The sequence below is a fragment of the Thunnus thynnus genome, chromosome 11, assembly GCF_963924715.1.
Source record: "Thunnus thynnus chromosome 11, fThuThy2.1, whole genome shotgun sequence".
NCBI classification, from domain to species: domain Eukaryota; kingdom Metazoa; phylum Chordata; class Actinopteri; order Scombriformes; family Scombridae; genus Thunnus; species Thunnus thynnus.
In genome coordinates, this window is record NC_089527.1 from 4355173 (window position 1) to 4372661 (window position 17489).

A 17489-nucleotide genomic window follows, 5' to 3' on the forward strand; every position below is an offset into this window, starting at 1 on the left:
TGTCTCAAATTTTGTGTTCCCTAGTGGACAGAAAGGCACCAGGAAGGGATGTTGTGTTCTTGTTGGATGGATCTGATGGTACTAGAACTGGATTCCCAGCTATGCGAGACTTTGTCCAAAGAGTAGTAGAGACACTCAGTGTGGATGACAACAAGGACCGTGTCTCAGTGGTTCAGTACAGCAGAGATCCAGCTGTCCAGTTCTATCTGAACACGTACACCACAAAGGGCGAGGTCCTTGACACTGTTAAAGGTTTGAGGCACAAAGGCGGAAGACCCCTCAACACTGGAGCAGCTCTCCAGTTCGTGAGGGATAATGTCTTCACGGCCTCTGCCGGAAGCAGGCGCCTGGAAGGAGTCCCACAGGTGCTGATATTGTTAAGTGGTGGAAGGTCTTTTGACAGTGTTGATGAACCAGCTTCTGCTCTCAAACAGCTGGGAGTCTTGACCTTTGCAATCGGAACCAGGAGCTCTGATAGCAAAGAACTGCAGAAGATATCCTACGACCCCAGTTATGCTCTATCTGTGTCTGAATTCACTGACCTTCCCAGTGTCCAACAACAACTTCAGTCTTCCGTGGAAGCTGTGGTTGTTGACGTCACCCCAGAGTCACCAACTGTATCTGGTATGTCAACAAAAGCACATCCTCTTGCTGGCTTGAAGGGCTGTCTGACTTTTTTTTTAACTAGAAGGAAGGAAAGAAAGTCATGAAGTGTGATACTTGTTTAGCTCCATGTGTGCATTTAAAGAAAGGTGGCGGTGTGCTTTCCAAGTCTTTAAAATTGAAGTAGGCAGTGCTAGGCGCTTTCAAAAAAACACGCCCACCAATTGATGATCAGGCCACGAGCGTGCTTTTTGCAGAGGTTTTTATTGTTTGTCTTCCTGTCTTTTTCTCAGTTGACACTGCCAAAAAGGATATCGTATTCCTTCTGGATGGTTCCGATGGCACAAGGAATGGCTTCCCTGCCATGCGTGATTTTGTTGAGAGAGTGGTGGAGAAACTCAATGTGGGACAAAACAAAGACCGTGTCTCTGTGGTCCAGTACAGCAGAGATGCAGAGGTCCATTTCTATCTGAACACGTACACCACCAGAGAGGATATTGTGGATTCGGTCAGAGGGCTGAAACACAAAGGAGGCAGACCCCTCAACACCGGGGCAGCCCTCCAGTACGTCAGGGACAACGTCTTTACAAACTCCTCCGGGAGTAGGCGCCTGCAAGGTGTTCCACAGATGTTGATCCTGCTAAATGGTGGAAGTTCTTTTGACAATGTAGATGCCCCAGCCTCTGCTCTCAAACAGCAGGGCATCTTTGCCATCGGCATTGGAACAAGGAACTCTGACAGTAGAGAGCTGCAGAAGATATCATATGACCCTAGTTACGCTCTATCAGTGTCTGACTTCACTGACCTCCCCAGTGTCCAAGAACAGCTCTCCTCTGTAATGAGCACAGTGCTAGTGAGGGCCACGCCCATGACACCAACAGTAACTGGTAAGAAAGTGACCCATTTTTCCATCCCACGATCATGGTGGGACGCAAACTGAAGTGTAATAAATTGTATTTTTACTGAGTTTGAGTCAGCCAGTGCCACTTAGGAGAAAATCATTTGTGCCAGCATTAATAGAGTAAATCGTAAAGGTTGAGGTCAGCTTTCATCATCTGACTTTCACACGGGAAAGGTTTGACACATGAAACTAAATATGTCTCAAATTTTGTGTTCCCTAGTGGACAGAAAGGCACCAGGAAGGGATGTTGTGTTCTTGTTGGATGGATCTGATGGTACTAGAACTGGATTCCCAGCTATGCGAGACTTTGTCCAAAGAGTAGTAGAGACACTCAGTGTGGATGACAACAAGGACCGTGTCTCAGTGGTTCAGTACAGCAGAGATCCAGCTGTCCAGTTCTATCTGAACACGTACACCACAAAGGGCGAGGTCCTTGACACTGTTAAAGGTTTGAGGCACAGAGGCGGAAGACCCCTCAACACTGGAGCAGCTCTCCAGTTCGTGAGGGATAATGTCTTCACGGCCTCTGCCGGAAGCAGGCGCCTGGAAGGAGTCCCACAGGTGCTGATATTGTTAAGTGGTGGAAGGTCTTTTGACAGTGTTGATGAACCAGCTTCTGCTCTCAAACAGCTGGGAGTCTTGACCTTTGCAATCGGAACCAGGAGCTCTGATAGCAAAGAACTGCAGAAGATATCCTACGACCCCAGTTATGCTCTATCTGTGTCTGAATTCACTGACCTTCCCAGTGTCCAACAACAACTTCAGTCTTCCGTGGAAGCTGTGGTTGTTGACGTCACCCCAGAGTCACCAACTGTACCTGGTATGTCAACAAAAGCACATCCTCTTGCTGGCTTGAAAGGCTATCTGACTTCTTTTTAACTAGAAGGGAGGAAAGAAAGTCATGAAGTGTGATACTTGTTTAGCTCCATGTGTGCATTTAAAGAAAGGTGGCGGTGTGCTTTCCAAGTCTTTAAAATTGAAGTAGGCAGTGCTAGGCGCTTTCAAAAAAACACGCCCACCAATTGATGATCAGGCCACGAGCGTACTTTTTGCAGAGGTTTTTATTGTTTGTCTTCCTGTCTTTTCCTCAGTTGACACTGCCAAAAAGGATATCGTATTCCTTCTGGACGGTTCCGATGGCACAAGGAATGGCTTCCCTGCCATGCGTGATTTTGTTGAGAGAGTGGTGGAGAAACTCAATGTGGGACAAAACAAAGACCGTGTCTCTGTGGTCCAGTACAGCAGAGATGCAGAGGTCCATTTCTATCTGAACACGTACACCACAAGAGAGGATATTGTGGATTCGGTCAGAGGGCTGAAACACAGAGGAGGCAGACCCCTCAACACCGGGGCAGCCCTCCAGTACGTCAGGGACAACGTCTTTACAAACTCCTCCGGGAGTAGGCGCCTGCAAGGTGTTCCACAGATGTTGATCCTGCTAAATGGTGGAAGTTCTTTTGACAATGTAGATGCCCCAGCCTCTGCTCTCAAACAGCAGGGTATTTTTGTCATTGGCATTGGAACAAGGAACTCTGATATTAGAGAGTTGCAGAAGATATCGTATGATCCTAGTTATGCTCTTTTAGTGCCTGAGTTCACTGACCTGCAAAGTGTCCAAGAACGGCTCTCTTCTGTGATGAGCACAGTGTTAGTGAGGGCCACGCGCATGACACCAACAGTAACTGGTAAGAAAATGACCAATTTTTCCATCCCAAAACCACGGTGGGAAGCAAAGTGGAATGTATGAAGTTGTATTTTTACTGAGTTTGAGTCAGAATGTCCCCCCTAAGACAAAACTGTTGTGACACCATTAATAAATTGTAAAGGTTGAGGTTAGCTTCCATCATCTGACTTTCACAAGGGAAATGATTGAGAAATTAATCCACATAATTTCCAATATTTGTGTTCCCTAGTGTACAGAAAGCCGCCCGGAAGGGATTTTGTGTTCTTGCTGGATGGATCTGATGATACTAGAACTGGATTCCCAGCTATGCGAGACTTTGTCCAAAGAGTAGTAGAGACACTCAGTGTGGATGACAACAAGGATCGTGTCTCAGTGGTTCAGTACAGCAGAGATCCAGCTGTCCAGTTCTACTTGAACACATACACCACAAAGGGCGAGGTTCTTGATACTGTCAGAGGCTTGAGGCACAAAGGCGGAAGACCCCTCAACACTGGTGCAGCTCTCCAGTATTTAAGGGATAATGTCTTCACGGCCTCTGCCGGAAGTAGGCGCCTGGAAGGAGTTCCACAGGTCCTAATATTGTTAAGTGGTGGAAAGTCTTTTGACAGTGTTGATGCACCAGCTTCTGCTCTCAAACAGATGGGAGTCTTGACCTTTGCAATTGGAAGCAGGAGCTTTGATAGCCAAGAATTGCAGATGATATCCTACGATCCTAGTTATGCTCTATCTGTGTCGGAATTCACCGACCTTTCCAGCGTCCAACAACAACTTCAGTCTTCCGTGGAGGCGGTGGTTGTTGACATCACCCCAGAATCACCAACTTTACCTGGTATGTTAAGAAGCACAACCTTTGCAGGATTGAATGTCTATCTGACTTGTTTCACTCACAATGAAGGAATAAAAGAAATGAGGTAGTATTCTCATTTAGTCCAACGTGTGCACTTTACAGGAAGTGGCGGTGTTCTTTCTAAGTGTTTATAATTGAAGTAGGCAGTGCTAGGTGCTTTAAAAAAAACATGTCCACCACTTGATGATTAGGCCACACGTGTACTTTTGCAGAGGTTTTCATTTTTTGTCTTCCTGTCTTTTCTCAGTGGACACTGCCAAAAAGGATATTGTGTTTCTTTTGGATGGTTCTGATGGCACAAGGAATGGCTTCCCTGCCATGCGTGATTTTGTTGAGAGAGTGGTGGAGAAACTCAATGTTGGACAAAACAAGGACCGTGTCTCTGTGGTCCAGTACAGCAGAGATGCAGAGGTCCATTTCTATCTGAACACGTACGCCACAAGAGAAGATATTGTGGATTTGGTCAGAGGGCTGAGACACAGAGGAGGCAGACCCCTCAACACCGGGGCAGCCCTCCAGTACGTCAGAGACAACGTCTTTACAAACTCCTCCGGGAGTAGGCGCCTGCAAGGTGTTCCACAGATTTTGATCCTGCTAAATGGTGGAAGTTCTTTTGACAATGTAGATGCCCCAGCCTCTGCTCTCAAACAGCAGAGCATCTTTGCCATTGGTATTGGAACAAGGAACTCTGACAGTAGAGAGCTGCAGAAGATATCATATGACCCTAGTTACACTCTATCAGTGTCTGACTTCACTGACCTCCCCAGTGTCCAAGAACAGCTCTCCTCTGTAATGAGCACAGTGCTAGTGACAGCCACGCCCATGACACCAACAGTAACTGGTAAGAAAGTGACCCATTTTTCCATCCCAAGATCATGGTGGGACGCAAACTGAAGTGTAATAAATTGTATTTTTACTGAGTTTGAGTCAGCCAGTGCCACTTAGGAGAAAATCATTTGTGCCAGCATTAATAGAGTAAATTTTAAACATTGAGGTCAGCTTTCATCATCTGACTGTCACGCGGGAAAGGTTTGACTCATGAAACTAAATATGTCTCAAATTTTGTGTTCTCTAGTGGACAGAAAGGCACCAGGAAGGGATATTGTGTTCTTGTTGGATGGATCTGATGGTACTAGAACTGGATTCCCAGCTATGCGAGACTTTGTCCAAAGAGTAGTAGAGACACTCAGTGTGGATGACAATATGGACCGTGTCTCAGTGGTTCAGTACAGCAGAGATCCAGCTGTCCAATTCTATCTGAACACATACACCACAAAGGGCGAGGTTCTTGACTCTGTCAGAGGCTTGAGGCACAAAGGTGGAAGACCCCTCCACACTGGAGCAGCTCTGCAGTATTTGATAGATAATGTCTTCACGGCCCCTGCCGGAAGCAGGCGACTGGAAGGAGTCCTACAGGTCCTAATATTGTTAAGTGGTGGAAGGTCATTTGACAGTGTTGATGCACCAGCTTCTGCTCTCAAACAGCTGGGAGTAATGACCTTTGCAATCGGAACCAGGAGATCGGATACTGAAGAACTAGAGAAAATATCCTACGACCCCAGTTATGCTCTATCTGTGTCCGAATTCCCTGACCTTCCCAGTGTCCAACAGCAACTTCAGTCCTCCTTGGAGGTTGTCGTTGTTGACATCAAGAAAACTGTCTCAGAGTTGACCCCAGAATCACCAACTGTACTTGGTATGTTAACCGGTCCTTCTGCCATGAAAATGTACACTCTTTCACCTACAAAAAGAGAATAACATTGAGGATTCTGCTGACATAGCATCAATACGAGCAGTTTGTCAGGTCACTTCACACAGGTGGTGAAAGAGGTTCAGAGCTTCAGTCAAACTAGGCAGTGTAACGTGATTTGTTTGCATTGATATGGAAATTAGTCTGACCATAGATGTCTTAGAACCATGATTGTTTCTCCTTCAGAATACGTCCATTGGAAATTTGATGATTCTGCTACCAATGTCAAACTAAATGCTTTAAGGAAATATTCAGGAGTTATATAATAAAACTTTTTTAAAAATAGTAATTTAACATTTGTATGTACATACTTTCCAAACAGCATATGTTTTTTATACCACATAAACTAAAAGTTTAATGTTATTATGGCAGGAACAATCTGCATTGATGTATACAAATGTATAAAGCCCAATGTCACAAACTCATAATTTGTACTGCATATGACACCCCATCTTTAGACCCTCGATTCCTATCATTCAAACAAGGGAGAAAGAGGCAAGAGGTGAGGCTGAATCTCCTGGATGTTGAAAATCCAGATCTGAAACATCTGGAATTAGGTATCAATAGCCAAGGGCAATAGAGAGATCCTACAACAGCCAATGGTCCAGTACAGGGAAACCTGATTGAAAAGAGAGGACAAGAATGATAACATAGGGGGAAGAAGGTAGGAGTGAGAGAGATAGCTCGGATGCTCGGATGCTCATGTGCTTGTTGGACAACAAATAATGTAGGGTCAGAGATATGCAGTGGTTTTCAATGTTTCACTGTTTTAAAGTTTGAAGTATTCTCGTCAGCAGGACACATATGGAGTTTAATTACTAACGCTTAATAGATTAATGAGACTGAGAACAGGAAGATAATAGTAACGGGCACAGGGGCCTTAAGTAATCAAAGAATTATACTGTCTAATGTCAACAGGGAGATTATTCCAGAGAAAAGGTAGGAAAAGGCTCTGCAGCTTGAACATATTAATATGGATGGTTCCTACAGTATCAACAATGACTTAATCCTCTTTAAGTTAAAACAGGTTTAAATCTGCACCCTCCAGTTTGTGGTGTGATGTATGGTTGCACAGCACATAGCCTTCCATTATGATTACTTCAATTTACCTGCATGCAAACACACTGGGCTACAACAAAATAAATACACTTTATGTTCATGACATCAGACAGTTATTACTCAGAATTGCAAGGTTAATATGGAAGATGCCGGATTCTATGCGTGATGGGATCCTTTCCAATTTTTAAATAAAAGCAATGTCTTATTTTGTATTCTTGAAATGCATCATCATCAGACACTGCTATATTGTATCAACAATTACGGTAGCTGTATTTTCCACTTCACCCAGCCTTAAGTAGGATTTAGCTCCTTGATTGCAATTGAAGAGAGGATGTTGTATACTTATATATATTTAAATAATGTCTGCTAATAATTCTTAGTCCATAAGGATACTATTTTTTTCTTCTTCTCTGTTAGCTGATCATGACACTGCCTCTAGTATTTCACTATTCATTCAGTATTACTTGTTTGTGCATTTTCTATACACAACATGTTAAATCAAGACCATTTTTTCATGTGTAGCACTGGTAACACTGAAAACCCTAAAAGTCAAAAGTTTTCTGTTTTGAAATGAGAACCACATATGCTTTCCCTCTTTTGGTCAAGAAAAGATTTTTGATTCTTGAAGACAAAGGCAACGAGTGTTCATCTCACAAACTTATGCAGATATCTTCTTGAACTGCATTTTTCCCACTGCCAGCAACCTCTGGTTCTCTTTTTAATCTCATTCATGTTCCTCATTTTGTTTCTAATCATATTGATATTCTCTCTTGAATATTTTTTATTTATATTCACATCCAAAATATATGTCAATATCCCATTCCAAAACAGTTTCCCACCATAGTGTGGTATTCTGTGTCCACCTTATTGTCATTTTGCCTACGATTTATTTTTTTATTGGATTTGTTGTTGTTTTCTACTGATGGTTTTCAGTCAGTAAAAACTCTCCTTTCTCAATTGTGCAGTCCAGGTGGCTAACACATGATGTTGTGAAGTGTGCTCTGACATCTAAGACTGGTTGGATGCAAAAGAGCATTGCACACACTGTTATTGGAAAGCTGAATTTTTAAAAGGCTATCACACCTCGGTTTGTAATTGCCGCTGTAATTTCTTTAGCAGAAGTTAATATTACTTTTCTCTTTCTCTTTCAGCTGAGTTGCAAGGTCCTCGGAAAGACATCGTCTTCCTTGTCGATGGATCTGATGGTGTTGGACTGGAATTTCCTATCATCCAGGAGTTCATCCGCAGGGTTGTGGAGAGTCTCAATGTGGGCGAGAGTAAGATCCGGATTGGCGTGGTCCAGTATGGTGACTCTGCACAGGTTGACATGTATCTGAACACACATACAACCAAACAAGGTGTTTTGAATGCCATCAAGGGAATGAGGCAGCGAGGTGGAAGACAACGAAACCTGGGTCAGGCCTTGGAGTTTGTCGGTCGGGATGTTCTAACAGCAGCACGAGGTAGCAGGAAGCAAGAGGGTATACCACAGTTTTTAATCGTCGTCTCCAGTGGGTCTTCAACAGATGACACCAGTCGTGCAGCATCTTCCCTCAAACAATCTAGAGTTCTTCCCTTCAGCATTGGGACCAGGGATATTAACCCTAGAGAGCTCCAGGTGGTGTCATACGTGCCTAACTTTGCCTACACAATAGATGACCTCCCTGGCCTGTACACAGTCCAAGAAAACTTAATCACCACTCTCACTGAGTTGTCAGATGATGACATTGCCAGGATGCGTCCAGAATTTCAAGTCTTTGATGGTAATTTTACTCTTATATATTTACATAATTTATCATTTTTCATTTTTTCAGTCATACTGTATATCCTCATATAGTAGGAATCCAGTAGCTAGTATTCATACATTGTTTCTGTGTTTGCATTCTTTTTAAACAGTAATCACACCTGCAAGAGGAGAAAAGAGGGATGTCGTATTTCTGATTGACGGCTCGACAGCAACGCGTAGTGAGTTCTCTTCCATCCGTGAAATGATAAGAAGAGTTGTGGAGAAGCTGGATGTAGGACTGGATAATGTCCGAGTTTCAGTGGTACAGTATAGTGATGACGCAAAAGTAGAATTTCTTCTGAATGAATACTCCACCAAAGATGAGGTACGCCAGGCTGTGACGAAACTTCGAAGCAAAGGTGGAAACCGTCTAAACACAGGTCGTGCTCTTGAATGGGTCTCCAGAAACATTTACCAGAGGTCAGCAGGAAGCCGCATTGAAGATGGTGTGCCTCAGTTCCTTATTCTAGTTACAGGTGGCAAGTCTACAGATGATGTATCCACTCCAGCTGACCAACTTAAGAGAAACCACATTGCACCTCTTGCTATTGGCTCAAGGAATGCAGACACTGATGAACTGAAACAGATTTCCCTGAGGCCCGAACTTGTATATACAGTTGACAGTTTCCAGCAGCTTCCAAGAGTGGAGCAGCAACTCATTGATTCAGTCAAAAAAATATCCACGGCTGATATCATCAGTAGCTATGTCCCTTCCCCTGTGGACACAGGTAAGAAACACTCTCATAAGCTAACTTCGAGTACTAAAAGCAATAACTGTTTTTTAACTGTTTTTTTAAGCAATTTATGTCAAAATCTGCATCCCATAATCTCAAAAGGATAAGCATTAGTAAATCCACATAGAAATCATATAAAAAAAAAAACCTCTTACAACTTTTTGGTTCATTATCATCAAATTTGTGACTTTTTCTTCAGTAAACACAACACAATCAATCTTTTTAAAGCTACATCCATGCCTGTGTCTAAACCAAAACTATTGAGAAGCAAATGCTGAATGTGACTCTGTGGAGCAGATTCAATAGAGTATAAAAAACTCCAAAAATGTGATATAACTTATTCAAATTCAAATTCATATTCATCTCTTGCTGGCGGACCAGAACAATTACAATCAGCAAAACAATGATAGTAATACAATAAATGAAAACAGGCTGTCTGTATTTTATATAAAAACTATTAGTATGTTTTTAGACATCACCAAGGCTCAGAATGTCAACATGGTTCTTATAGTCCTGGACACTGACAATTTCCTCTATCCATTCATATATGGATACATTTGTGCTTTACTGAAAACATATGGATATCTAATCTGACTATAAAGGAAGGAATCTCTTTCTGTCTGTATGTGTGTTCTTTGCATATCTTGACAACCATTCATGTGATCGACTTCACAGTGTCGAGTGTGAAGTTGTTTGGATGAGGGGTCCTTGAGAAATATATAAAAATACCTCATAAACACCCTTGCTTCTGCTTCTTCTTATGCCCGTGGCGTCATCGAGCAGAAATACAGACAGTGCCACTAAGTAAAGCAGGGGCTGTTTGATATAGACATTGTCACATCACAGTGGGGTGGGGCTTCTGTGCTCTGCATTGCTGAGCAGGACAAAGGCACGCGGCTCACTCAGTTAAACTGCCCAAGAGAGCAGAACAAGTGCACACAGAAAAAAAACACAGAAGCAGAGGCAGTAAAACTAGCCAGTGGGAGCACAGGCATGTTTGATTGGCAATGGAATCAACCAATAGAAGGCTGTAAACTGCTTTTATGGTTCAACCTCTGTTTAGTCTCATTGGTGAAGTTTCTGTCTGGATTAAAACCATTAAATTTGTTAAATCCTTATCATTTTAATTGATACGTTTGTCAATTGATACATGTATATGTGATTCTCGACAAATAATTAACAATCAAGCTGTTCTGAACCGATACATTTTGAATGGACACTGCACTAGTAAAGATAACAAATTAAAATTTTTCAATTTACATTTGTAGTTATTTTTTAATAAAAACTCTCCTAGAACATGTACAGTACCACTCACATGCAAAACTATGCATTTCTGAATAGCCTTACTTGTCTTGACAAAAACAATATATGGCATACCTCGGTGACATGTATATTATGATTATGCATAAGCCTATGACTGAAGGAAATAGAATAAAAATGAGCAAAAATACCCTAGGGTTCATCATTTGGTTTTTAGCTTTGTTTTTTATACTTCATATAACTGAATATTAAAATTCATTATTCAGGGTGCATGGGTGGAGTGGGGGTATAGTTTCTGTCCACCACTACAAAGCCCCAGGTTTTGATTCTGTTAGATAGAATAAAAACTACAACAAACAACAACAACAACAAAACACTTTTTCTTTTATACTTCACAATTAAATATATTTCTCTGTCTCTTGTGCTTATTTTGCAGTTAACTTAAATCTCGGGAGAAAGGACATTATTTTCCTTATTGATGGCTCAGACAATACAGGTGCTGCTGGTATTGCTCATATCCGTGACTTCATCCTCAACACTGTCCAACAACTTGATGTGCAGCCTGATCAAGTGCGTGTGGCTGTTGTCCAGTACTCAGACACAGTTAAAACAGAGTTCTCTCTCAACTCACACAACAACAAGCCAGCTGTTATCTCTGCTATCAAGAGACTTCGTCAAATGGGTGGTCGGTCATCAGATCTGGCCGATGCCATTGAGTATGTCATACAGAATGAGTTAAAACCCGCTTCTGGTGTTCGTTTGGCTGAGGCCTCCCAGCATCTTGTGGTTCTCACAGGTGGACGTTCCCCTCAAGATGTTTCTATCTATGGACCTCTGCTGAAGGGCTCCAGGGTCAACTGCATTGGTATTGGAGCTAGTGGTGCTGACGCAAGGCAACTAGCCCAAATTTCCACTACACCAGAGGATGTCCTTCAGGTTCCTTCATTCCCTGGCCTGCCACAGATCAAAGAAAGGTTTATTGCCAGGTTGAGTGGGACCATCCCTGAGGAACCACCCACAATCTATGATGCTACAAGTAAGTTGTGCAAAAAGTTTCACAATATTAGACCATATTACAGATACTAAAAAATGTATTTTACCCTAAAGCAAGTGTCCTAAGTATGCTAAAGCTAATGCGTCACTGTTTCTCTCTATTTTTTCTTGTTCCCACCCTTCTCTACCCTGTCCTCTTCAATGTCTCATCTTCTCTCGTATAGCACCAGACCTGCCTCCATCTAAAAAGGCTGATATAGTGTTTTTGGTGGATGGCTCCATTAACTTGGGCAAGGACCACTTCAATGAAGTGATGTCGTTTATCATCAACCTAATTGATCTGTTCTTCACTGAGAGAGACAACCTGAGGATTGGCCTGGCACATTATGCCACAGACGTAACTGATGCCTTCTACCTCAACACCTACAGAAACAGGCAAGACATTGTTAGTGCTATTGGACGAGTGGAGTACAAAGGTGGACGAAGAATTAACACTGGTGCAGCCATTCGCCACATTCAAAACGTTCACTTCACCAAAGAAAAGGGAAGTAGGAAGGATGAAGGTACTCCTCAGATCCTAATGGTTATCACTGGAGGACGCTCAGCTGATGACAGCAAAACAGCAGCCCTTGGTCTGAAGAAAACTGGTGTGAGAATATTTGCTGTAGGAGTGGGTGACATTGAGAATGAGTTAGAAAACCTAGCAAGCGAGTCCTCCACTGTGGCTCGAGCAAGCACCTTTACGGAGCTTTCAGAGCTCAATGAGCAAATCCTGGAAACTTTGGATGATGAAGTGAAGGGGAAGCTGTGTGTTGGTGTGCAAGAACCTGCTAAAAGTAAGAGATGTGTTTTCTTCTTGCTAGTGGACTTTGTCACTGAGCACTTTCACATTTTTTTGAAATTTGCAACTTAGAATTAAAAGTTTCAGATGTTTTCAGTGGTTCACAATAAATGCTGTTTTTTGACACATAACCGTGCTCTGTTTTGCAGCCTGCAGTGTAGAAGTGTTGGTGGGCTTTGATGTTAACGCCCAGAATATCTTCAGTTCTCAAACCAACCTCCAGAGCAAGATGGGTGCCATTCTGCAGAGGATTTCCAAGATGGTACCTATCAGTTGCTCATCAGGGCAGATTCCCTCTGTGCAAGTGGGCATGCTGGCCATGGACTCTGCCTCTGAGCCTGTCCTCCTGGAATTCACAGACAACGCTGATGAGCTGTTTGAGGACTTCAGAGCCCTACGCAATCGTGGCCCCTTTGTCCTCAATGGCAGGACCATCTCAGCTTACACAAATAGGTTCAAAAACAGACAGAATGATGCTGTGAAGGTTGGTTACTGAAACAGTTTAAAACAATGAAAATATTTGTGGAAAATGTGAGGAAGTGTGAAACTATATTGTGTCTCTCTCATAAAGGTTGTCATTCATCTGACTGATGGTCTTGATGCCCCATTGTCTGAAATGAAAAGACGAGTTGATGAACTTCAGCTGTCAGGTAAAAAGATTATGCAGTGAAAACTGCCTTTGATGAAATCATATTGATGTCATATCCAGAAGTAATCTGAGGATGAAAACATTTTCACAACTTTTATAACTGCAAAACAGGAGTGAAGAGTTTAATCCTTGTCGGGCTGGAGCGGGTGCCTAAGTTTGAGGAAGCTTCGTTCCTGGAATTTGGGAGAGGTTTCAGGTACACAAGACCCCTACGAGTCAATATCATGGACTTGGACTATGAGCTAGCAGAAGAACTGGTGAGTTACTTATCAGTCAGACAGAAGACTTTCATATTTTTATGGTCTTGTTTTTAATTAATTCAACCTTTATTTGATATTTCTCTTCAATTATTTTATGGTTTTTATATCTTAAAATTACTTGTACTATTATCAATGATTTTAACTACCAGTATTTTATTTTGATTTTACCTCTTTTCATCTTTTTAGATTTGTATTGTTTATTGTTTGAATGTTTCCTATTTTTAGATGTCTTTTTGTTTTTAATATATTTTCTTGTAAAGCACTTTGAGCTGCATTTTATGTTATTATTATTACTTTTCCTTTTCCCCTTTAATAACTTAATATTTGTCTTCTTTTGCTATGTAGGACAATATTGCAGAGAGGGAGTGCTGTGCAGTGCCATGCAAATGTACCGGCACCAGGGGACCCCGAGGGGGAGTTGGACCTCCAGGGCCTAAGGTATGCTCAAAGTCAAAAGAATAAAATACGTTTTCTTTCAAAGCCCTTTAATTATAACAGAAATTAAATGTTAACAGAAACTAAGACTTGGTTGTTTTGTCTTTCAGGGTAGTTCAGGATTACCAGGAAGCCAAGGACATCCTGGAGATGAGGGTGGACCTGTAAGTTTGATTGCCTTGCTTACATATGTGGTCCTAATCTGAGTGTTTCCATGACAAATCTGCAAGCTCTTGCTGTAAACTGTCTTGATCTGCCGCTATTCTTTAAACCTTTTTTTTTTTTGCTCTAAAGCAGTTCATTAGCAATTTCAGTGTTTTTTTCTTAATTCTCTTCTTCATGTTCCTCCTGATTTCATCCTTCCTTGTGTTTTGTCAACATATTTGTCTTTATTCTGTAATGACAGGGAGAGAGAGGTCCTCCTGGTGTAAATGGAACTCAGGGTTTCCAGGGATGTCCTGGGCAGAGGGGTGTCAAGGTAAAGGCATTGATATTATCTCTAACATTCACCTCAACCATATGTGTTAATTTAACTTGAAGATGTGATTATCTGCCTCTTATCTTTATTATAATTTTTAATATAACATTATTCTTTTCCTTTGCTCAGGGTTCTCGTGGCTACTCAGGAGAAAAGGTGAGTTTTTCTCCTCTTTTTAAAATCTTCATTATCATATAAAAGTGTCAGAAAAATGGCTGATGCATGAACTACCTAACCAACTGCTACCATGTTGCAGGGTGAATTTGGAGAAATTGGCCTTGATGGCATCAACGGAGAAGAGGTAAGTGTGTTTTATATTAGATTTTTCTCATTGAGTCATGAACTTTTAATCTAACATGTCATACAGCATGCTTGTTGTAAGTAGCAGTGTGCCAAGTGAGCTCTACCATTCTTTTCATTTGACAATGACATGTGAACATGCTTTTGTTCATGCATTATTTGGGGCTTTAAGTGGCATCCGCATTATATTTTTAGGGCAAAAGTGGAGTGGATGGACCCCCAGGAGACCGAGGAAACTCTGGCAGAAGAGTGAGTGATTTTAGCTTTTACTGTAGCTTCCAATTTTTCAACCTATTTTTATCTCATTTTGGTAGTACTGATAAATGCTCACTAAACTTTTTTTTTTTTTTTTTTTTTTTTTTTGCTTTTAGGGTCCTAAAGGTGCCAAAGGACAATCAGGAGACATAGGGGAAATGGGAATCAGAGGAGACCCTGTGAGTTTTATTGAACAGATTATGGTGCCATTTAATGTCCAAATTAACAATTATCTATAAAATGATATATTGTTTTAAAGTGGCTATAGTTATTTTTTTTAATAATAACAATGTATCAAATGAAGTCAGCAATATCAGAGGTATTGCTCGTAGTGATGAACCTACAGAGAATAATCAGAGACTCTGCATCTCCCTCGGCTTTAAAGAGCTTTATACTGAGTTTCAGCTCAGTTTAGCTGTCTGGCTGCAACTTTACTGTTGTGGTTCACTCTCAGTGCTCTCATAGTGTCATTTTTGTTTGCAGCAGGCAGCTGTCTTCAGAGAAAAACCCACTGTACACTGCCTGTTCAGTACCAAATGGCAAACAGACACAGTCAGTGACTAGCCTGTGAACATAGTGGATCATTAAGCAGCTAAAGAGCCAGATATTTCCCTCAGGGGTTGGTAGAGACCAGAAACAGAGCTAAAAGAGAATGAATATTGGACTTAAATTCACCAGGTAGACAGAAACACAACTCCAAATGAAATTACTTTGTTGCTCCCTAACTGCTGGATGTGTGAACAAGCAACAATTTGCTAACAAGTTCAATATATCAGCTTAAAAGGAGATGTTGTGTCAATGTTGTGTTCACAAGTTGTTTCTGTTACCCCCAAGTGGCCAAAAAATCAGTTGATGCAGGTTTAAACATGAAGTGTTCTCAGCTGATTATACAGGGGTGTTATGTGCATTATTTGTTGAGTATTTTTGAATTTTTTAGTATGCATATACAGTACATGATAGTGTGAAAATCAGGGAAGTAGGTAGGGCTAGGCGATATGGACAAAATCAAATATCACAATATTTTTGACCGAATACCTCAATATCGATATTGTGATAATATTGTAGGAATGACTATTGGAGCTTTCACAAAATATTTACACAATTAGATTTTTAATAAATAATCATCAGTAAGGTGGATATAATGACTAAGTGGTTAAAGGCAAATAATAAAACAGCTAGAACAGTCTGGTAAGATCAGAAAATTCCATCACTTTACTGGAATACAGCCTTTAAAACCATATCACAATATCAATATTTTATCAATATATTGCCCAGTCCTAGAAATAGGTTGTTACTAATCACCTGTTATGAATTCCCAGCTTAGATTAGTCTTCAGTATGTTAGTGGATTCATTAAGTTACATTGACTCATTCCTTTCAACAATGGCCACTGATAAAAAAAAACTATGGTGTGTGATCTTTTAGTATGTGAGAATTTTAATGTATACAACTCTCCCTCAGTCTGCCAGGCAGCTTGTATAACTTAGAACATGCTCTCAGTCAGCTTTCTTTCCCAGATTGTGTTTTAGGGTTTTCGACTGTAGCTGAATTTGAACACACAATTTCTGTCTAATAGGGTACAAGTGGACAGGATAACAACCGCGCAGGACCTAAAGGAGACCCCGGTGATGCTGGACCAGCGGTAATGCCCCCCTTCACACATTGTATTGTAGAAAAATCCTGCAGCATTGTGCTATTAAGCAATTCAACATGGCTGTTTGTGTTTGTATGAGTTTGTTTTACTGGGATGTCTGTTCTGAAATGATAGGGAGAGCCTGGTCAGGATGGAAAGAGGGGAACACCTGGAGAAGCTGGAAGACGGGTAAACAATTTTTCCATGTACATACTCTCTATTGTATATTTGTTACCACTGTTTTTTTAAAAATTTAACTGGACTTATTTCCACTCCAACGTCATTAGGGTCCCGATGGCAGAAGAGGCCCGCCTGGACAAGCTGTAAGTCCCTTTTAAGAAATATTATTCAGTGTCTAACTGTTATTGTAGTGATCACAGTAATTTTAACATTTTGCTTCTTGCATTTCATTAAGGGAAATCCCGGAAATCCAGGAGTTGATGGTGTTCAGGGAGAACCTGGTATTGGAGGATCTAGAGTAAGTCTGGCACTCTTTACGCAGTGTTTGGCAGATTATTCAATCTACAAATACACTTGCCAAAATGTGTATCATGGCAAATGCTGTCATCGGAATTTACTGTTAACACTTTTCTTGGCTGCAGTAGCAATATGACACATTGTTTTGACTGGACTGTGACTGGACTATTTATATATCTATGAATGTGTGTTCATTCTTTACTCATGGGTTGGTAGTTCAATGCAAAGAAACTGGTGCATCATCTCTGTGTGGTTTGTCTATTTCAAGGGTCCAGCTGGACCGAATGGTGCACCGGGACCCAGAGGAGAAGATGGGAACCCAGGACCCAGAGTGAGTGAACCTCTTAAATCTTTTGCTTTGTCTGCCACATACTGAACACATAATAATTCAAGTGTAGTTATGTGTATTTACAAAGTGCATTTAAAACAAGCATTACTTTTACATCAAGGTAAAAAAAAAAGCATTAGAGAAAAAACACAGCCAAAATATTTGCATTTCATGCCCAAACACTAACACTGTGCCTACCACACACTGCAAAACTTAC

The 17489-nt window shown here is 41.3% G+C and overlaps 1 protein-coding gene across 1 annotated transcript in view; it reads left to right on the forward strand.

The window, feature by feature from the left end:
* Nucleotides 1–17489, forward strand: part of col6a3 (collagen, type VI, alpha 3) — a 78262-nt gene that overhangs the window by 49538 nt on the left and 11235 nt on the right. The window contains exons 60-85 of the mRNA XM_067602796.1: nt 25–624; nt 897–1490; nt 1725–2324; nt 2596–3189; nt 3418–4017; nt 4283–4876; nt 5111–5731; nt 7996–8607; nt 8741–9358; nt 11061–11660; nt 11842–12453; nt 12608–12942; nt 13030–13108; nt 13219–13364; nt 13713–13805; nt 13913–13966; nt 14209–14280; nt 14410–14436; nt 14537–14581; nt 14776–14829; nt 14952–15014; nt 16411–16476; nt 16603–16656; nt 16755–16790; nt 16883–16945; nt 17213–17275. Of these exons, the coding sequence (XP_067458897.1) occupies nt 25–624; nt 897–1490; nt 1725–2324; nt 2596–3189; nt 3418–4017; nt 4283–4876; nt 5111–5731; nt 7996–8607; nt 8741–9358; nt 11061–11660; nt 11842–12453; nt 12608–12942; nt 13030–13108; nt 13219–13364; nt 13713–13805; nt 13913–13966; nt 14209–14280; nt 14410–14436; nt 14537–14581; nt 14776–14829; nt 14952–15014; nt 16411–16476; nt 16603–16656; nt 16755–16790; nt 16883–16945; nt 17213–17275 (7895 nt within the window). The remainder of the gene's footprint in view (nt 1–24; nt 625–896; nt 1491–1724; nt 2325–2595; nt 3190–3417; nt 4018–4282; nt 4877–5110; nt 5732–7995; nt 8608–8740; nt 9359–11060; nt 11661–11841; nt 12454–12607; nt 12943–13029; nt 13109–13218; nt 13365–13712; nt 13806–13912; nt 13967–14208; nt 14281–14409; nt 14437–14536; nt 14582–14775; nt 14830–14951; nt 15015–16410; nt 16477–16602; nt 16657–16754; nt 16791–16882; nt 16946–17212; nt 17276–17489) is intronic.